This window comes from Aspergillus ochraceoroseus, assembly GCF_002846915.1.
Source record: "Aspergillus ochraceoroseus IBT 24754 chromosome Unknown P175scaffold_5, whole genome shotgun sequence".
Classification (NCBI taxonomy): Eukaryota; Fungi; Ascomycota; class Eurotiomycetes; order Eurotiales; family Aspergillaceae; genus Aspergillus; species Aspergillus ochraceoroseus.
Genome location: NW_024468480.1, coordinates 645,632 through 666,039, shown reverse-complemented (window position 1 = coordinate 666,039; position 20,408 = coordinate 645,632). Strand labels below are relative to the sequence as shown.

Below are 20,408 nucleotides of genomic sequence, written 5' to 3'. Positions count from 1 at the left end.
GTTACTGGTACCTTGAATCGTCAACTTTATAACTAGCATCTGTTCTTAATTACTAGTAGTACTACGTACCTAGATAGGTAGGTATATCGGTGGTCTCTCCACTTGATCCTTCCGAGAGATCTCCGTAGTGCGCTCGCCTAGACATGATGCGATTTGTCGCTGTCTGGGATGAGTGGACTCAGTGGAGTAGGGCAAAATTCGCTATTGATCCTGCACGGGCATACAGGTAAATCCCATGTAACTGGAGCTCTCCTGGCGTGGAGGTTTTGGATAGCTTCACCCCCCCCCCCCCTCCTTTTTTTTTTTTTTTTTTTTTTTTTTAATTTTTCAAAGTGAGGTACTTGGTATGTACTAGTAGTACAAAGTCCTTCCTCGTTAGTTACTACTATCTAGTTAGTTAACTAGTTAGTTGACCGTACGCTTGATATGTCCTCGATTAAACCAACGGTAGGTCTCAAGCGAAACACCCGCCCTATAATTAGGTATGTTCAAATTAATCGATTAGTTTGCTACATTAGGAGATGCTAAATTCAAATTATTCAACATTGGTGGGTCTATCCGATTTTATCGATCTGTACTCCGTAGCGGCAGAGCTTTCGGGGGCTGGTCCTGGAAGAGGATAGTGTCACAAACCCAGGCGGAATGATAGACCGAACGCAGAAGTACCCAGTGCTACGCGAGAGCGAGTCCGGTCGTTTCCTAGCGACCGGTATACTTCCTCTCCAAATAGCGAGCGGGTGGGTAAAGCAGGAGAGTGATAGCAAAGCTCATGAAAATACCCACGTCACCTCCGTAGGGCCCAAACTTTGCAGCAATGGGACCAATATACCAGACTTGAGCCATGCCGGGGACACCCCCTCCAAGGTATGAAGCAAGTAAGGTAAAAACAGCTGCAGCCCCGATAGGGAGATCGCTAGGCTTGTCCCAAGCCGCTAGGTGGTAGTCGCGCCGATGGCGGAACCACACGTGTTCTATCAGGAGGATGATCGTGTACGAGACTGTCCAGTAGCCCAACAAGGATACAAAGTTGGAAACAATTGTCGAGAGAGACTGGCGGCCAATAATAGCGAGGAGGGCAACGACTAACGCGACGAGAAACGACCAGATGAAACGCGGCACGGCGTGGAAATAGTCTCCGAGCAGCTGGAGCGAGAGACCTGATGAGTAGTTCACAGCAATATTGTTCCCACAGACACTGAGAGAGGCGATAACGCAGGCAAACTTGGCCCATCCGACCGGTCGCCAAGCCTCAAAAAGGAGTCCACCGAGTCCGTGATCGGTATAGGCTTGAGCGTATGGAGGGTATGCGTTCAGAGTAGCGGCCTGGCCGAGGATGATCCCCAGGTAGGTGGTAAAGCACGTGGGCAGGACAAGTCCCAACCAGGTCATAATAGAGATCTTCAATTTGCTAACGCTACTAGGGTAATTGCAGGAGTAATCCGAGGCCATGGAACACCAGCCAGAAGCACTAGAAAATTGTAGGGCCATAAAGGACAGCCATTCTCCACTCAGCGCAAGTCCGGTATCAAACCCTGGGGTATCAAAAGGCCGCGCCTTTGGAGTCGCCTGGGCGTATAAGACAATGAACAGGATGAAGGCGGCAATCCAGGAGTACTTTTCAAAGGTATGGATGAGGCGGAACCCAAAGAAGGAAAGCACGTAGGAGATAATGGCAATAATCACGCATCCTACGACAATGGACATTGTATAGTCGGAGACAGCTGCCAAAATTTGGCCGACCACAACGGTATTGACCACAGCGAAACCGGCTCCGACAATAACGTTCAAGACAGAGCACAGCTTAGCGCCCCAGAATCCAAAAGAATATCGCGATGTCGCAATTTGTCGCAGGCCCAACTGCGGACCTAATATCGCCGTAAAGGCAGGGCAGAGGGCACCAAGACAAATACCCACAGTCGCTGCGGACATAGCACCACTAAACGACAACCCATATTCAGCACCCAGGACACCTAGTGGGATTGTCCCAACGTGCATTGTGACCGACGACCAGATCATCAGGGCATTCCAGATGGACGGAGGCCTCTTCTGGTCATCCGTAATTCTGTCGATTCCCTGTGTCTCGAACAATTCATCCCCACCCAGAGCACGATCCATCCATTTCTCTGCATCGTTCAGCTTCTTGAGGACGGGGATGGAATTCAGGATACGATGCTTGTGGGCAATCTCATCGATGGAGCCGTTCTCGGTCCCATTGTGGCGTCTTTCAACCGTGGCCTCCCTAGAAACCACTGCGGCCTCGACATCCTTAGCGGAGAAGGAATTCTCTTCACGGTCCGACATGATATTGCGACGCTAACAAACGGTGTGAAAACTTCCCTCCTTGACAGGGAGACAGCCATGTTTATTATCTGTTCTTCCAACGAGAATAAGCAAAACCCCAATGTTACATTCCGATTCCTGCCTTGACCACTCTGCATCGGAAGCCACCGAAGCGATTTGGAAACAAGGAAGAAAAGCTTCTTTGGTTATCTGCGTCGGACCACCAACACGTTTCGGGTTTAGAAATGTGCTTAGCCTGGTGTTAGAGGCATCTAGGGCGCTGGGGCCCGATAAGCGGCATATTTAGCCAATTGGTGGTTTCTTGAGGAGCAATTAGTATACGGAATACCTCCTAATTAGTTAACTAATATTTGAGTATGTTGACACCTTCCCAATTAGGCAAAGCCATCAGGTGATTAGATTAGGTAAACAAAAACAAAAGCGACTTAGTAATCACCAACTCATCTTCATCCCATCCTCATCCTCATCCTCATCCTCATCCTCATCATCTACTTGGAACTAATTGATTAGGAAGTATTAAGATCCCAGTTACTTCATTTCATTCATTCATTCTACTACCCTTTACTGTTGTTTTCCTTGGATCTCGGAAATAATACTCGATTCGACACGCCCAGTTTTCGGTACCTTGCCATGTTATGTTACTGGTGCACCGGACATTCCACTTATCTCTTCATATAAACTCGAGCGGAACTCGGGCTCCTGAGACTATTTGCTGCATTGGGCAAAAAGTGGACCATGCCAGGTGGTGGAAATCTAGGTTAAACATTTCGCGAAGAGATCCCCCCAATTTCGTCTCTAATACGGGGACATCACTGGACGCACGCACGCACACGCGGATACGCGCACAACCATTCCAAGCAATTTAAGCCTGTTTTTCTTTTTTTTTTCCCCTTGACTAGATATGGGGCCCTTGATAGAACGAATGTGAAGCGGGGTGTAAGGGGTTATCGTTGGGTCCCAAGGTATTATTGGCAGGGCCAGTGTCCAAGCCACGTTTTTTCACTGGATCTCTTATATGAGCCCTCTGACCGGAACAAGGTCTTTCTGAGTAGAAGTTAATCTGTCCTGGAACTTCGTTAATAATAATGTCGGGAGCACAGGGAAGTCCACAAGGGATTATCAGTAACCCTCCCCTCTCCCGGTAAGTTAGTCACCCTGGTTCTTGGGAAACAAGATTGTCGCAAGTGACTTCTACCTCGACAACCCATCTCATGTCTTCCGAAAATGAATTTTACGTGTGGGTAGCGGTGGTTGGAACTATCAGTACGGAGCCCCTTCAAGTCGAAGAACGCTAAACATGCTGATTAGCAACTCTCCGCAGTTATCATGCGTTTGGCGGCGCGAGTTCTCCAGTTGGGGTCGCCCAAGCGGCTCCAGTGGGAGGATGCGATCATGGTCGGGGTATTGGTACGTTCACTTCTCCTAGCCGGGATGCTCTGTGACGCTGATATTAACCCGCGGCGATCAACTTCAGGTGGCTTTCTGTATCATGACCGCAGGATTGGTCACTGTTGGGAGACTGGGAGCCAACGAAATCCCACTGGGAACGCCTCTAGATGAAATCGGCCCACCGTCAATCGCAGACCGAGTGCTGGGTAGCAAGTGGGTGATTATCACGGAGCAGATGTTTCTAGCGACAGTCTGGGGTAGCAAGGCTTGCTTGTTGCTGTTGTACAAAAGCATCACAACAGGGTTAGAGCTCCATCGCCGCCTTGTGCTGATTATCAGCGTCATCACCGCGTTCTCCTACCTGTTGATCCAGATCTGTTTCTTTGTAGTTTGGTGTCGTCCTTTTCACCACTACTGGGCGATCCCAGCAACATCCATGAACTGCTCCGTCTATACGGATCATCTGATTCTGGTTTTGTCAGCCAACGTCACCACCGATTTGCTGATGATGGGTATTCCGCTCCCGCTTCTCATCCAAGCGCGACTCTCGATCTGGAAAAAGGTTACGCTGTGCGGCATTTTCTCGCTTGGTATTTTCGTGATTTTCTGCGGCTGCTTGTCTAAATACTACAGTTTGCACCATCCCTATGGTGCCCAGTGGATTGCTTGGTACGTGCGAGAAGCCGGCACCGCGGTTCTTGTCGCAAACATCCCACAATGTTGGCCCCTCGTCCGTCGCCTACTCAACGCCCGTGATTTCCTATCGCGCAGCGGCAAAACCAGTGCCAATGCCTACGCCTACGCCTACCCTAATGGAAGCACCTTTCCGATGTCGAACCTTCGCACGGAGCGCAGCCAGTTGCGCAGCGGTATCGATCGGACGGAGAGTCAAGAACACATCAGAAGCGATCCGTTGCAAATCTGGGAACACAAACAATTCTATATTTCTGAAACCTCGGAAACGGCTCATGCTGGCTCGACGTCAAGTGCCAGTCACAGTCCCGCAGCCCTTGCTGTGTCAGATTAAACAGAGAACAAGACCCTGATGATGTTTATGTAAGTAATTTCTTGGACTTGGAGGAGGCTATATGGGAATTTTCTTCTGTTACCTCGCTGGCGTACATGCCATGCCTACTTTGTAAATAACGCTATGTAGTAATAGATTAGTTTTAGTTGCTAGATTATACTGTATTATATTCAGTCACACAGACTATACTCTGTACATATTAGTATAGTATACCCGGGGGAAAGAACTGGACCATCTGCTACCAGAGCGATCTGGTCTTGGTCACATTCTTTCCCACGTTCAACATCTCGATTTCCGCCAGATTAACTTGAGACACGATCGTGCCACCAGGTACCTTCCTGGCCCTGGAGCAGTAGCGCGATTGGCGGTCGAAAATCATCCTACGGAGTACTCCGGATGCCGGCCGTCAACCTCGTGCATGCAGCTATTCCACTTGATTGCAGTGCTCTATCTAACCCGGTTAATTTGTGGTCTTGGAAATTGACTAACGACCCTTTCTCTGTTGAAATAATCTGGCCATAGCGATAATACGCGCAATAACTTTGTATACCTACAGTATATGCGCCCCGGTGCCTCTAGCCTCCATTAAGCTATACTATAATAGGTCGCTAGGGTATTGATAGATAACAGAATCCTCCGTACAGTCCAGCAACCCAACTGTTTAGTGTATGTATGTATGTACTCCATAGTTAGCGGCGGAGCTTGCCTTGTGCCGCGGTCATTCTCTTTTCTTTTTTTGGGTGTGGGACGTCAAGATAAGCTCTTCTCCCACGATTGGCCATACAATGGCATACACTTTTAAATCGAAATAATAAAGATATCGAGGAATACGGAGTACGGAGTATAGGTAATCATACCTAGGTATCATGTTCGTTTCCTGAGCCTGATTTTATTCTACTATCATTCATCATTAATATCTCTCAGTCAAGTAGCTGAAAGTGACGGTTATCATCACAGACTCTACCTACCTAGGCTAGGTAGGCACAGACACATATGTAACAAGCAATGCATAGTGCTAGTGGAAACTCCATACGGGCTCATTACTTGCATCGAGCCCCTGATCGGTAGTCTGGTACTCACGGATTATTCGCCCCATTACTACGGAGTACTCCGTATTGTGCTGCTTACTATATGTGGGCTGATTCTTCCTAAGGGTTGCATCTGTAATGCTCCACTTTTGACGCATTCCAGTACCTTTGTAGTTTGTATACTTAGGTAGCCTGTCGCCGATCTAGCGATGCGCTGTAAAGAAAGCCCCCACGCCCAGAGCGCAAATGAGGCTGAAGTGGGCCGGCCATACCAGGGTTTGATATCTCGTCCCGTCCCGGATTTGATTCCAGAGCCTCAATTCTGTTGGCCTAATTTCGATACCATTCACATACTCTCCAGTAATGCTGTACTCTTGGCTTTTCGACAAAGCCTTACAGCTCGAAATAGATTAGTAAAGCCGAGCGCCTCGTGTGGACAGTTTTAATTAGGTTGGATAAATTATCTTCTTTCATCCGAAGCGTTCTACTTTCTTCTCTGGGCTTGAAATGTCCGGCATGTAAATAGGACCGAACCAGAGCCAAGAAGGTATCCAATAGCAAAACAATCATGCGAAATCGCTAAAGCTAACATAAATACCCCAGAAGAAGCCTGCAATGTTACCGACCAGCGTTCTCTGCTCAACAGGGACAGCAACTAAGTTTAAAAGGGTCACAGCCGGCCAAAATTTGTATGATGCACGGATCATAGGCCCGAGACCCTGAAACCAGTATTCTCAGCACCCGATTAAAAGCAGAAGAAGCAGAAGAAGAACGAGAAAGAAAAGAAAAGAAGGGTATACCTGTTTTAATGCTGCTTTGATCTGGGCATAACTGTTCCCCTCCAATACACACATGCCAACAATATAAAACACGCAATTCAGAACCAACGCTACGGTTTGATCAATCGCCAGTTTAATCACGGTATTGATAATGGATTTTCTATCCATCGAGCCGTTCGCGCCGACATCCTACGTTTTGAATTAGCCGCTTAGCTTTCCTCTCCGGGGTTATTCGACGAGACTCACGCTCGGGAAGTGCTTTTCAAGAGCCAGTTGGAATTTGTAGTTGGGCGGGGTACAGAGCCCCGAAACAATCATGAAGCGCACCAGCGCTGACAAACTAATAGATGATGAGGCCTTTCCTTTGGTCCGTTGGTTGGTTATAATCTGCCCTATGCCATTAGAAACAGCTGCCAGGGCACTAGCTTGCACGGTTGCAGTCCACACAGGGGATGACATCGTGTATTTAGGATATGGTTTGGTTGGGGATACCGGGGATGCAGCTCATCGTGGGTAGAGATAAGCTCATCATAGGTACATAGAAACCCGGAACGGAGTAACTCTCGGCGTGGGTAGAGATTCTATGTACCCACGATGAAGCTGTAAGCCCGCCCAAAGAACACGTCCATTTGACCTAGGCTAGCTGGCTAGAACTAGAACTTGCGTCAACTTCATCTGCATGATTATTACACGGCTCATCAGCCCTGAAGCTTATCCCCAAGAAATCCATCTCCACCCTTTTCTTTTCTCACCTCTCGGACATGAACATGATAGGGTGCTACGCGCTTCATGGACTGTGGGCAGCATCGGCACTTTCACCTTGACGAAACATGTGCTGTGCCGACCGCTCTCGACGCGTCTCCGGTGCGATATTCAAAATCTCAAACAAATCTCGAAGCAATACCGCCGTTCAATGTCCAAAGATTCATCATCGCCTCCTGGCCTTCCTGGCGTCGACATGCGCCCCTCTAAGACTGGTAAGAGCCCTATCCAAGCGTGATTGAATCTATCACTGATCAGGAACAGATTGGAATTCCAGCGATGAATTTTTTTAATTCACTCGTGGTCGCTTTATTGTGGAAGAGGCGAAGAATCTGCAAATGCGAGAAACTAGGTTTGACTTGAACCAACTCGCACGCGTCGCTGCAGATTCTGTTGGCGCTGGTCAATATATTTCTATTAAGAAATACCCAGATGGCATGTTTAATAAAACATTCCTTATGACCATGGATAATGGCCAAGAAGTCGTTTCTAAGGTGCCAAATCCGAATGCTGGTGTTCCACACTTTACTACAGCTAGTGAAGTTGCTACAATGGATTTTGTAAGACTACCTTGGAAACTCTATTACTAGAATTATTCATCTAAATAATGTGGCAGGCAAGAAAAGTCCTGGATACACCAGTGCCCCAAGTTTACTTATGGAACTCACAAGCAGAATCACATCCTGTTGGGGCTGAGTTTATTATTATGGATAAAGTCAAGAGTGTTCCACTCTCTCAAGTATGGGGCACTACGAAACTTCCGCAGAAGCTCAAGGTACTTCTTGCTATAACACGAATCCAAAAGAAATGGCTGAGTGTTTCATTCTCGCACTATGGCAGCTTATACTATGCAGGAGACGTTCAACAATATAGTAATAGCAGTTACTATGTGAAAGACGGCAATACCATTGAAAGTTCTGGGTTTACTATTGGCCCTATTATAGCTCGAGACTGGCTTGATGGGGCCCGATCGAAGTTATTGGATATTAATAGGGGGCCATGTATGTGAGATGTTTAATTTTTTTGCATGCAGCTACATGATGATAACTTCTTTGTAGACCCAGATAATCCTGAAAATATTACAGGTATTATTGATTGGCAGTCTTGTTCATATCTCGCCACTATTCAATCACAATCCAGATCCGGCCTTCCTTGACTGGGATGGCCTTGAACCCGAGACACTTGACCTTATATCAAGTAATTGAATTCCGAAAGACACCAGCCTATGGATTGATATTTCTTGCCCATCGTATGTACGAAGATGGCGAGGCACACTTTCAATCACTCCTAGTTGATCTTAAGGACTCGTGGGCAAGCTTGCCTAGTGTTACTAGTAATACCCCATCCCCCTTTGACTTCTCTCAGGCAGATATCGAGCGGATTAAGCTAGACAGTGATGCGGCGGTAGCAGGCACCGATCTTGTTTTAGAGGCGAAAGAGAGTCTGGGTGATCTGTGGCCAGATAAAGGATTCATAGAGCATGCGCAATATGATGATTGCAAAGCTGCCCTTGACAATGTCAAATGCCAGATATTAGAGCAATTAGCAGAGACTGAGGAGGAAAAAGCTGAGTACAAGAGGTATTGGCCATTTGACTGAGTTCTATTGGGAAGCAATATCTACTTTATCACCAGGGAGTATCAAGCAAGCCTAGAGAAATGAAGGCGAATGTCTATCTACGTCAATAACTTGTCAAATATTGATAGTGTTTCCCCCCCCCCACAATCCCAAGTTCTTTAAGCTGGCTCCTATCATCATGTCTCCTTGTCTGTCTCAGCCACTTTATGAAATCGTCTGACACTAAGAGAACTGTCAAGCACTGGTAGTCTATTTTGTGGAGTGATGAGCTATTAATTCCTAAATAATCAACTCAGACGCCTTTTCCCCGTGACTACAGGTCGGACCACCGCAGACGAAAATCCAACCTCGGGGATACAGAATCACAATTGGAATAACTATCTAGACTAAAAGTATGCAATCGGGTTATCGCTTGGATCCATCTTCTGCCCAGCCTCCCAATGCTCAACCAAGCAACTCCCAACCATCCGACTGATATCCACCGATGCTGAGGAATTCCCGTTCTCGGGTGTAGCTTGGAAATGCGCAGTCGCATAGGTCGTCCCATTCTTATCAAAGCCGATATACACATGCCGTAGTTGGACGGTATTCGAACCTTTATTCCGTGACAGATAGTCGATAGCGTTGTCGCGTCCGCTCTCCGGGACGTGCGGCGCGTGATTGATGTACCCGGCCGCAGCATATTTCAACAGGGCATCTCGTGGGCTTTTCCGAATGTATAAAAGATCCGCGAAATCCTCCCACGCTGCGAGCTGCTCTGCTGGGGAAGCGTTTGCGTTCGTGGTCGCGGGGCATCCGAGCGACGTGAACTCATCTGGATCATCGAGAGTTCGGGCTGAAATCGAGCCGATAAGGGAAAGGAGGGTAATTGATATGGCGGTAACACGCATGGCGTGGGAAGAAATACCTAGGTAATGTGGATGAATTTTTAGCGCATAGTCTATGCTATATGGTTAACTGTTGGTTCAGTTGACTGATATATTATGTATATGTATGTATGTACGTGCAATTTAACCTGGAATGTGAGCCCTTGCATTTATAAAGGGAATAAGTTATCCCTAGATCCCTTGCAATGCTACCAGAAATCATTCATTAGGTGAGTCAACTACTCCGTAATTGAACCTCAACTCTCTAGACGCAGCTCGGATCTAGACTAGTTATACCTATACGTATGTATACGCTAGAAGGATTGGAGCAGTCAACCCAAATCTTGATTTTCCAGTCAAGAATTCGAGCGATTGAGTACCACAGGAACCGAGAAGAATGTTAGCCAGGAGAACTCATGGGGTCTTTCTACGCCTCGCTCAGCAAAGTCCGCGAAGATGGATATCTATCAATCACCTCTTGCGAAGCAGGGCAGGATAGAACCACTCGAAACCTTCGACGATTCACCATCCCTACCGAATAGAGAAATGGTGGTGCTATACTGTCCTCACCATCAGTCCATGTAGTTTGGGTGGTTTAATATCCTGTTTCAAGTACATTTGCAGTTGTTCAGGGATCTCAGATTCCTAATCTAGATCCGAAACGAACCTGCCTTTTATTAGCACCGTTCGGTTGGTAGAATGACTAGTGATGATCGCTTAGCGGGCTGTCTCACGTTCAGGGACTTAATGCTATATACAGAATAACTGCCGATGCCATCAAAGTGTAGAGAATACACACACGTGCCGTGTATAGTGGTTCAGTTCGATTGGCTCCAGTGGGTAGTCACCCCCCTTAATCTTGTTCTGGTCCAATTCAGTGAACACACGCACGGTCAATGGCCTTGGATTTGGAGCGTTCAGTGTACGAGTAGGTAGAAGAAGATAGTACGTACTTACAGCAAGGCCGTATTTTTCGCCTTGTTGGGATGTCTCGGTCTTCTGGTCTCCTGAATTCATTAACCAGAGAAGCGGCACGCAGATCAATCTATAATACGTGAAACGTTATATGTGCACAGCTCTTTGAACTGGACCTCTAGAAACTGTGGATCGAGCAACAGCACCAGATACACTTGGGCGAATTCATTACCAAGTCGAGCGCATTCTGTGAACCAGTCATAAGAGTAGAACACGTCTTGTGCCAATATCCCAGTATCTTGTTAACAATCCCCCCACAGTAGCAGGTCAATTTCCGAGATATCAAACAGCAGATTTGGCGCTTGGTCCTAGCCTGATATGACATGATCACGGGTCTTGCCATGCAGGGTATGAGATAGTTACATTGCTTGACGCGTGCTTCCAATGGGAGGAGATTATTTAATTCCAAAGTCCCGCCAATGAGACCTAGGTATGTTGCATTCATCGTCAAGTTCAACCAACAAGATTGATTCACGTTGTGTTTCAGCCGGTTCCAAGAGAACCAGTCATATATAGTCGTATTCGGGACAGATATAAACCAGCTACAAAGGGTAAATTGCATGAAGAAACCAGGAAGGAGGATCGCCCAAAGTCTCTGGAGCCAAGAAATGCAAGTGTCTCTATTTATTCGAATCCGCCAGACGGAATCCCCAATCGCACGATTTCACCGACATATCCCCGGGCAGTCTACAAGGGCAGAGGGAACTATGGTTGGTTGACTTTTGATATCCATCCTGTTAAGACTTCAACGTCCCGCTGGGTGGCGTTCTTCAGGGTCAGGCATGTTCTCAGACACTGGTCGGATTAGTTCCAGCTGTCAACCTGCCAAAAGCGGCCTTTCTCTATACCATCGTGGTGGAAGGGGAATACACTGTAGAACACAAATTCCAGAAGAAGATCCTCATTATGAGGTCTTGGCCAAGTTTTTTGTAATTTTAAGAGAGCACACGAGGGTCCTCGAAGGTCCTATAAATGAAGCCTGGTTCCTCGAGTTTGAGCGAGCATGTCAATACAACCACATTCAAAGATTATCCTCCAGCTACTATAAATCCTCACAATGCTTCCCAAGACTTTCCTAGCCATCTTGACGGCACTTGTCGCCGTGCAGGCCTCTCCCATGGATAAGCGTGGCGTGGTGCCTCACGACTCTATCCAACCTATGGGTGAGACTGTTCCCCATAATGCAGTCGGCAACACCTTCAAGAAGTTCGAGCCGTATTTGCATATTGCGCATGGTTGCCAGTCTTACCCGGCTGTTGCTTCCAACGGCGGTACCAGGCAAGTCCTCTCTCTCCAAGGGGTTCAATCGACTCAACTAACATGCAATGCAGTGGTGGTCTCCAGGATACCGGAAGTTCCACTGGCGGCTGCCGGGACCAGTCCAAGGGCCAGACCTATGTACGCGGTGGCTGGCACAATGGCCGCTATGGCATTATGTACGCTTGGTACATGCCCAAGGACATGCCCAACAGCGGTGTGTCGGTGGGTGCCCACCGCCACGACTGGGAGAACGTTGTTATCTGGGTGAATAACCCCAGTGTGCGTAACCCAACCTTGTTGGGCGGCGCGGCCTCCGGTCATGGCAAGTACAAGAAAACCACCAACCCCCAGCGCCAGGGAGACCGCCCCAAGGTTGAATACTTCACCAACTTCCCCACCAACCACGAGTTGCAATTCACCAACACCTTGGGTCGGGATCTACCTCTTATTGCCTGGGACTCTATGTCGCCTGCCGCGCGCAGGGGATTGGAACAGGCCAACTTTGGTGCCGCCACGGTGCCATTCAAGGACTCCACGTTCCAGGGCAATCTAGCCAAGGCTGCCTTGTAGAGTACTATGGGCGGAAGGGAAGGTATTGGGAGGCTTAGTTGCCCGGGAATGTACGCCTGTCTTGTATTTATACCTCCAGAGATTTGTTTAGTTTCTTTTTGTCTGCTATACACAGAAGCACTTCTGCCGGTTATATCTCAACTAATAGCTACACTTGCTTGCAATAAATCCAAGTATCTGTATCCACACCAGACTACTCCCTTGCTTCCTACTAAAAAGGTGACCAGACAACCATTTCATCCTGATACAGTATTGTTGTTTGTTGCTCGACATTATAGACATGGGTGCCGGGGACATCCCGTGACCTGCTAGCGAGACGTGGCCCACAGAACTCTCTACCCTCACTGGTTAAGTAGGAAACTCCACGAATTCCTCCATCAATCAGCTTTGAGATTTTGCATATCTGGCTTGCATGAAGAACTATACAAGTGGATTCTCTTCCAAATCAAAGACTGGCTCGTCAGAAAATCACCTAACGCACCGCAGCTCGGTAGGTAACACCCTGACAGCTTTCCAAATTGGCATTGACGGAGCTTACTACCTACCAAGCAGCACTCTGCACCTTCTACCTTGATTTGCCCTATCGTGACGCCAAATCTTCATTCGAATGACCTGAAATAGAGATTCGACGCACCCTCGAACCCCTGTCGAATGGAGGAGCTATTAAGACGTTAGCTTCGCACTGATACGTTGACCGATCTGAGAATCAAATGCCCAGAACCGTTTTTATATAGCATGCATGGTCGAGGCTCAAGAACCACTTCATACGGTTATATCTCACTCAGACTGGGTTCTCAGAGAAATGCAAAGACCTACGGAGTATATGCCATGACACAATGCAATAGCTCTAGAGATCGAAAGTTTGCTTGGTGGCTTTGGTAAGATACCTAGAGTCCGTAGCACAGGTTCAGTCAAAAAATTAATAAACAAAAACATACAACAGCCAGGATTCGCATGTGGTCACCCACCATACTACTAACTGGCCGGCAAGTGGCTTGAGTACGGCTGAGCGGACGGGAAGCCCTATTTTCCACTTCCTATGGTCGTATGTGCTTGACAAGTCTTTGTGTAATCTTTTGTTGTTGATATAGATAATTACTCCTATAGTAAGGATTATATGAGTTACTCTTCCCTAATATATGGTAGGAGTAAGCATTATGTGTGCATGATCAGTGAAGCCGGGCGAGGTTATTCAAAATCATAACTATTACAGGTTTCATATGATAGAACTTGTATTGAAAATCTAATGCTCTCAAATAACGCCAGGGTAAGGCATTAGATGTCCTCTCTTGTTGATGTTTGTATTATCAGCTTCCTCCCGCCCTCTAATATCTCTCTAATTTCCATGTCTTCTTCCCTCGTTTTCTTTTCTTCCTTCCCCACCTCCCTTGCACTATCAATCAAGCTTTTACAAAGTTTCTTTACAATCACTCCTATAGATTGGCCTGAGGATTATCAAGATCATTATCAAGATCCCGAAAGCTGCTTACACTTCTGCTTGATACAATAGCTCCAGAGATTGTGTGGGAAAGTCTACTTGAAGATACCAAAGCTCGATACGCTGTCCAGAAGCGACTAGCAGGACGGTATTCCGCGTTTCCTATTCGTCATCAAGGTTACTTTATACTCACCCCTAGGAAACACTGACGATCAAGGAAAAGCCAGAAGCGTAAACCACTTAAAGCCAGACCTCGGCTGAGGCCTGCGAACTCCCACGCAATCTCTGGAGCCATTATATTGCGTCTGCCGTGGCACAGATCTTTGCTAAGCCGCTCTCGGATCTTGATAATCCCCAGGCCATGAGTCGACGTTTACGTTTTACAGGCCTCAGCTGGGGCTTAGAGTGGCTTACGCTTCTGGCTTTTCCTGTTCATTGGTGTTGCCTAGGAGTGAATAATCCCCAGGTGAATGCCTTTGAGCTTTTACCGCCGTGGAAACTAACCATGATGCTCAGTTCATGAAATTATGAGAGGAGTTCCAGGCAAAGTTCGACAGCACGAACCGAGCACTCGCCGAAGTCAAGAAAACAATTAACACATACACACACACCCGCATACTCCAGACGGACAGTGATAGATGGCTCAACGTGAGATACAGAACATTCCTCCGGCAGCCCATATCATCGCAAAAGAACAAAATCGCCAAGTTCAACATGCTCGTGCATGCCGCAGATATTGCAACAGACGCCTGGATGTTCCAAGAGAAGAAGAAGCTCGAAGAGTTTCAACTGTTCATACCTCTTTACTCTTGTCCTGTCTCTATTGTCCACCGTCTCAGTAAGCCTGGTCTCCGTTCCATTCAAGCAGCTGGATTCCACTAACCTACACTAGAAACGACAACATAAGATGCGTGCTTCGGATCCTTGATGATGCTGCGAACCACAAACTTATGCAACAATTAGAGGACCAGGGTATCTATGTCTACCAGCGAAGAAGAAGCATTTGTCCACCTTAGGTCTTGTCACGAGAAACCCGATCCGAATAATCCGATACCCACCGCGGAGGGTACGAAACTGCAAAACATCTGTGGCCCATTCCGGGCGGCTGGAAAACAGAATAACCTTACCTTCATTATCCTCTTAAGTAGTTTATGTCAACTTTGCCATTCGGCTAAAAAGGTGCCTAGACAACCATTTCGTCCTGATACAGTGTTGTTGTTCGTTGCTCAACAGTTTATAATGACAGGTCTAACTTGCTTGCTATCGCTATGCCCCTTATTTCAATCTGTGTGTAGCTGCCGCCTTGATGTAGACTATGAGCATCCAATACAGCTTCAACCAGACACCCTCGTACTTGGTGGTGGGTCCACATGGCTGGCAGGAAGGTCTTATTAATAATACAAGCATGAGAGTGCAGATCTGACTTGCTGTTACTTGATAGGTAGGTATGTGGGTAAGTATAGTCTGGAGGGCTTTATTAGGGTTATTGCACCTGCACAGGAGCGATGTTAACCAACAGTCACTCTGCACCTTCAGTAGAATGATAGGATTATAGTGTGATTTACTCTGCTAACCTAACATGCACGAGATCACCTCACTTTCAACAATGATGTGATCGGTAATAGAAATAAATCGATTGCAATCTTTTTCCTCCTCTGTCAATTTTGAGCCTTCAAATGCACTAACAGACCAGTCAATCATATCCTTCCTATCCATGGCTTGACAGTTTCAAGACAAGACAAGATAAGACAAGTGAAAGGCTCTCTCTCTCTATACATAGTCTAACATGATCCAGCAACCCGCTAGCAGTCTAAACCCCAACGCAGTCTATTTTCATCATCATCATCATCATCAACAACAACAACAACAACCCTTTAGTCGCAAACGAGTTCAGTGCTCCGACGACTCAAGCCACGCGCGAAGCCCCTTGGGATCGCGGCAGTGGAATTTGATACCGACCGACCATGGAACAGCCTGCGTCTCCGTGGGGGTCGCAGTATCGGTGACGGCGTTCATTTCCAGCGAGCACTCGCGCTCAGCGCGGAACGGCGGGAAGACGAGCTTCTTCTCTTCCTCGCCGAGGGGCTGGCGCTCCCAGGTGAAGAAGTGCAGGAGGAGGACGAGGGTCGAGTAGAGACTGCGGTTGGCCACTAGATAAGGGTTGGTTAGTTGGTTAGTTGGCTTTGAAGACACGCTGAGTCGAATCTCAGGGAGAGTGGGAGAAACTTACTGTCGATTCCGGGACAGACACGGCGACCAGCACCGTAGGTCAAGTGTGGAACACCCAGCTTGTCGCCTCCCTCGGCGAACAGATCGGTGCGGCCTTTGCGGCCGTTCAGCCACCGCTCGGGGAGGTATTCGTCCGGGTGGTCGAAGGCGATGGGGTCGTGGTTGCAGGCGAATAGATTCATGATGACGATCTAGATAAAAGAAAAGAAAAAAAAAAAAAAGAATGTTAGGGTTTTGTCCAGAGATAGAGAGAGAGAGAGAGAGAGGATGCAGTTCACAGCCTGACAGCTGATGTACGTACCGTATCCTTGGGGATGCTGTGACCCTGATAACTGGCACCATTGAGAGTCTCGCGCGGGAAACCGAGACGAACGGGCGTGAAGACACGAGAGCCCTCCTATGTTGTCCGAGTCAGAGGTGGTTGAAGATCGAGAGAATGGAGATATATACTCACGGTGTGCAGAGCCTTGACGTATTCGACACGATCGAATTCGTGCGGCTTGGGGGGTTCGCTGCCATATACCTCACGAATGGCATCGTAGCCGTTCTGCTGGAGATCAGGCCGGTTGGCCAGATAGCCGATGGTCCAAGTGAGAGAGTAACCAACGTTGACGCCAGCAGCGACTATTGACGAGTAGTCAGTAAGTTGTACCAGTTAACATGATGACAGGGAGGGCGGGGGGGAGAGGACATACTGCCGGTATAGGAAGCCAGGTGAACCTCTTCTTCAGTCAAAAGGTTCTGACGGAGGATGTTGCCGAGAATAGAGGGAGTCTCGTCACCGGCTGAGATGCGGTCCTTCAGGTTGCCCATCATCTTGTTGAGATATTCCTGCTGCAAATTGCGGTACTCGCTGGTTTTCTCCGCCTTCTTATCCAGAGCCCACGACTTAATACCGAGAATCCGGCCGATCATATAGCGGGTCGACAGGGCCATCCGCCAGGGAGCGATATAGTCACCAAGGGGCGAGCCGATGGTGCGTTGACGAACTAGGCAAGAGGCGAAGTGTTAGCCGTGCCGCAGAACATTTAGATCAATTGAACAATGAGGGTACTCACAGATATTGATCTCATTCTCTGCAATCTTTCCCACAAGGTCATCGTCAAGGGCTTGGCCCACGAGCTGCTCAGAGACCTGTCCAGTACCAAAACGGTGAAGCCTGTCGGCCATGTCGACTGCCGGGCCCTGGCTTATCTCCAGGACGTCACCAAGGAGCTTCTTGAGCTTGGGGTGAATGACGGGGGTGTAGGTAGGGAGGAGACGAGGAGCGATCTGAGATGAAAGCGCTTTGCGGGTGCGAACGAGGCGGTTACTGTAGGGCGAAGCTGTGGAGAGTAAATCGGTTGAGCCTTGCGGTCAAGCTTATGGATCGCTAGCAAGACTTACTGCCAACCGTCCAAATACCAGAAGATACAGAGTCGCCGTGGAAGTGCTTCAATGTTGGACGCGACTGATAGGCGGGACCCTGCTGCACGATCGTCTGAGCGAGGGCCCTGTGGCTGTTGATTAAAACCTGCGAAGGGCTGTGTCAATTCCAATTTCCTTCTCTAGCTATATCAAGATAATGGAGAACTTACGGCCTCGCGCTCACCGAGGGAGAGACGGACCACATCACCATACTTCTTGGTCCATTCGGCCATCATTTGGATATGACTATTTTGCATCTACATCAAACGGTCAGATGAACCACGGCCGCACTCTCATGAAAGACACTCACCTGGATCAGGTTTCCCATAATGGGGAGACCGCGAGGCCCGGGGATGGAGATGGTGCGAGGGGCTCCGCCGAGTAGGCTATTGAGAAACCAGTAGACACGCTCAAGGATTTTGCGTCCTCCCTCAAATCGGCTTAGGACGGTAGCAGCAAGAGCAACAGCAGCAAGGGTATAGACGATGCGAGTGCCTTGGACATCATCGGTGGCACCCAAGGCTATCTGCCTCTCAGCATGAGCTGCGGTCATATTCAAGGAGGTGCCCATGTTGTGGATGAGGCCTAGGTGAATATAATTGAAGATTGATTGAGCAAGCTGATGCTCAGCAGATGGAGACTATTTATGTCCTCTGAGTATCGGGGCGTTATATACACAATACTCCCTGCAACATATCCCGGCAATAGCTTTGTTTCTTATGCTCTTAGTAAGATTATGCAGATGCCGGAGTATAAGATTTACTAGTGTCTAGGCCTTGGGTAGGTATATATATATATATGTGTGTGTGTGTGTGTGTGTGTCTTGAAATAAGATTATTTCTGGGTTGTTTAAGAAAATATCTATATAGAGAATTATAATGGTTTGTTGCATGGTTTTAGTATAAGAGTATGATGATAAAAATTTGTATGTATAGTAAAAGATCTCAGCCGGCAGAGCATGTTTCTATTGATAGAGATACAATGGAAGTGGAGTTTTGCTTAAAGAGGTTTTACTGTAGTATGCATATGGCGGGAAGATGCCACTATACACGAAACCTATCCCACTTAGTGTCGATAGGATCTTCAGCCTAGTGGAGTGGATTCTATGGTTGTGGGTAAAACCTTTGCAAAATTGGGTTGACCATCCATGTATAATGTTTTGAGATCAACTAGATTATTCTAACCCAGAGTATGCCTGTCGTAGGTACAGGGAGGATTCGTGAGGTCTGAGTTAGGTTAATATGTATGTATGTATGTATGTATGTATGTATATAGGTTCTCTTCCACCGCCTATACCAGGGCTTAGCCAAACTCAAGCCCTAACCTTCATAGCAGAACCTCTAACAGGTAGTATACTATACCGTTTTTTTTTTTTTTTTTTTACAACCTTTTTGCCTCATAGGCCCAGAAAGATCCGCAGGTATAAGCTTGTGCCCGATGAGTATTTTAATTTTCAAGTCTTGGGTTGTATCTCAGGGAGGGGTTCATAAACTGTCTCCACCCAACTGCAACTCTCTTTTGCCGCTCTTGGATCCAAACCCCTCAGCAAGTTGCGGTCTGGAGGGTCTTCGGAGTACAAGTAGGAGATTTCCTTAATCTTGAGGGTACCTAGAGAATCATTAGCATTTATTATTTGAGGACGTTTTTGGTGGAAGACAGAGACTTGCCTTTTAAGGACAGTAGCGTGTTGATTATCACGACCCAAACCTCCTGGTCAAGCTTCAGGTGCTCTTTAATCTGCTCAGAGATGTTGTCAAGGCCCTCTATAATATCAATACGGCGCTGGCTCTTGTTTGTACTCACTAGGCAAGGCAAACATAAGCATGCAGGCTATTTGTGAAGTATAGGCCTGGATTAATGCGACGCCAATCTCGGGATCGGTATTGATGTGGACACCACAGTAGGTCAAGGTAGAGATGACGGATCTAATAATATTATAAAACCTTCTTAGGATGCTCAATAACTGCGGTAGTGTTGGAGGACAGGAAGAACTATGTCGGTATTGGCGTGCCGATTGGGTCCGGATCCCGACAACCAACGGCGAACCCTTGCGGGCAGGGAGTATGTACAAGCCCTAATCCCGAGCTGGTGAGAAGTTTTATTCTAGATAATACCCCGTACATGTCAGGATACTTAGAGGATTTATCTAAAATTATTACTCCGGACAATATTAGTGGAAAGACTAGGGGTTTATTTTTTAAAAATAACAGCCATGTTAACAAAAACATACAACAGTCAGGATTCGCATGTGGTCACCCACCATACTACTAACTAACCGGCAAGTGGCTTGAGTACGGCTGAGCGGACGGGAAGCCCTATTTTCCACTTCCTATGGTCGTATGTGCTTTATACTTCTGGAGGGCAAACTATATCAGAGATTAGCATTCTATAATCCTAGTAAAAAAGGTTGCAAAAACATACAACAGCCAGGATTCGCATGTGGTCACCCACCATACTACTAACTGGCCGGCAAGTGGCTTAAGTACGGCTGAGCGGACGGGAAGCCCTGTTCTCCACTTCCTATGGTCGTATGTACCAGAGAAAATCATGTTAAGGTTTACATAGTATGGCTACGTATTACTCCAAGTGTATACGGAATATATATATATATATATATCCCACCTATTGGGAGGTTTACAACTCTTGTTTGGCTGGTGGCCAGGGTGCTGAGTTAAAGTACCCTGAACCCCATATATTCCTATATAACACAGTAACTAACTGGTTGGTTTGTGTTAAAACTAAGCCCAGCTCCAGATTTCCAAATCACACTACGGAATATGCCTCCTATGCATGGCTCCG

The 20,408-nt window shown here is 47.4% G+C and overlaps 8 protein-coding genes across 8 annotated transcripts; 4 read left to right on the top strand and 4 right to left on the bottom strand.

Moving 5' to 3' along the window:
* Positions 1–465: 465 nt before the first annotated feature.
* Positions 466–2,392, bottom strand: P175DRAFT_0502085 (purine-cytosine permease family protein). Its single transcript, XM_040897309.1, has one exon. It carries the CDS (start codon positions 2,299–2,301, stop codon positions 700–702), a length of 1,602 nt encoding a protein of 533 aa, XP_040751314.1. The 5' UTR covers positions 2,302–2,392; the 3' UTR covers positions 466–699.
* Positions 2,393–3,512: 1,120 nt separating this feature from the next.
* Positions 3,513–4,717, top strand: P175DRAFT_0439175 (putative UbiD family decarboxylase; the record flags this gene model as incomplete). The annotated part of the gene is made up of 3 exons (XM_040893947.1): positions 3,513–3,564; positions 3,623–3,708; positions 3,776–4,717. 3 exons carry the CDS (start codon positions 3,513–3,515, stop codon positions 4,715–4,717), a joined length of 1,080 nt encoding a protein of 359 aa, XP_040751313.1.
* Positions 4,718–6,171: 1,454 nt separating this feature from the next.
* P175DRAFT_0502082 (Mpv17/PMP22 family protein) lies at positions 6,172–7,009 on the bottom strand. The gene is made up of 3 exons (XM_040897308.1): positions 6,771–7,009; positions 6,546–6,713; positions 6,172–6,464 (listed from the first exon to the last, which is right to left on the bottom strand). The coding sequence occupies exons 1-3, from the start codon at positions 6,981–6,983 to the stop codon at positions 6,312–6,314; spliced, it is 534 nt and encodes a 177-aa protein (XP_040751312.1). The 5' UTR covers positions 6,984–7,009; the 3' UTR covers positions 6,172–6,311.
* Positions 7,010–7,482: 473 nt separating this feature from the next.
* P175DRAFT_0509897 (uncharacterized protein) lies at positions 7,483–8,885 on the top strand (the record flags this gene model as incomplete). The annotated part of the gene is made up of 6 exons (XM_040898467.1): positions 7,483–7,501; positions 7,608–7,846; positions 7,903–8,287; positions 8,345–8,392; positions 8,427–8,483; positions 8,509–8,885. The coding sequence occupies 6 exons, from the start codon at positions 7,483–7,485 to the stop codon at positions 8,883–8,885; spliced, it is 1,125 nt and encodes a 374-aa protein (XP_040751311.1).
* A 365-nt stretch (positions 8,886–9,250) lies between these two features.
* On the bottom strand, positions 9,251–9,754 carry P175DRAFT_0532875 (uncharacterized protein; the record flags this gene model as incomplete). Its single annotated transcript, XM_040900005.1, has 1 exon — positions 9,251–9,754. One exon carries the CDS (start codon positions 9,752–9,754, stop codon positions 9,251–9,253), a length of 504 nt encoding a protein of 167 aa, XP_040751310.1.
* Positions 9,755–11,762: 2,008 nt separating this feature from the next.
* Positions 11,763–12,535, top strand: P175DRAFT_0509895 (NPP1 family protein; the record flags this gene model as incomplete). The annotated part of the gene is made up of 2 exons (XM_040898466.1): positions 11,763–11,983; positions 12,037–12,535. 2 exons carry the CDS (start codon positions 11,763–11,765, stop codon positions 12,533–12,535), a joined length of 720 nt encoding a protein of 239 aa, XP_040751309.1.
* A 1,799-nt stretch (positions 12,536–14,334) lies between these two features.
* On the top strand, positions 14,335–14,879 carry P175DRAFT_0532872 (uncharacterized protein; the record flags this gene model as incomplete). Its single annotated transcript, XM_040900004.1, has 3 exons — positions 14,335–14,439; positions 14,511–14,811; positions 14,866–14,879. 3 exons carry the CDS (start codon positions 14,335–14,337, stop codon positions 14,877–14,879), a joined length of 420 nt encoding a protein of 139 aa, XP_040751308.1.
* A 984-nt stretch (positions 14,880–15,863) lies between these two features.
* On the bottom strand, positions 15,864–18,180 carry P175DRAFT_0439613 (uncharacterized protein; the record flags this gene model as incomplete). Its single annotated transcript, XM_040893973.1, has 9 exons — positions 15,864–16,123; positions 16,204–16,393; positions 16,504–16,599; positions 16,657–16,826; positions 16,898–17,191; positions 17,261–17,527; positions 17,589–17,715; positions 17,780–17,866; positions 17,920–18,180. The coding sequence occupies 9 exons, from the start codon at positions 18,178–18,180 to the stop codon at positions 15,864–15,866; spliced, it is 1,752 nt and encodes a 583-aa protein (XP_040751307.1).
* Between the last annotated feature and the right edge of the window lie 2,228 nt (positions 18,181–20,408).

Coding starts and splice junctions, on each gene's coding strand:
- P175DRAFT_0502082 (XM_040897308.1), bottom strand. CDS start 6,983: ATGTCATCCCCTGTGTGGACTGCAACCGTGCAAGCTAGTGCCCTGGCA. Junction 6,714..6,770: donor TTGAAAAGCACTTCCCGAGC/GTGAGTCTCGTC, acceptor TTCAAAACGTAG/GATGTCGGCGCGAACGGCTC. Junction 6,465..6,545: donor TCAAAGCAGCATTAAAACAG/GTATACCCTTCT, acceptor TACTGGTTTCAG/GGTCTCGGGCCTATGATCCG.
- P175DRAFT_0502085 (XM_040897309.1), bottom strand. CDS start 2,301: ATGTCGGACCGTGAAGAGAATTCCTTCTCCGCTAAGGATGTCGAGGCC.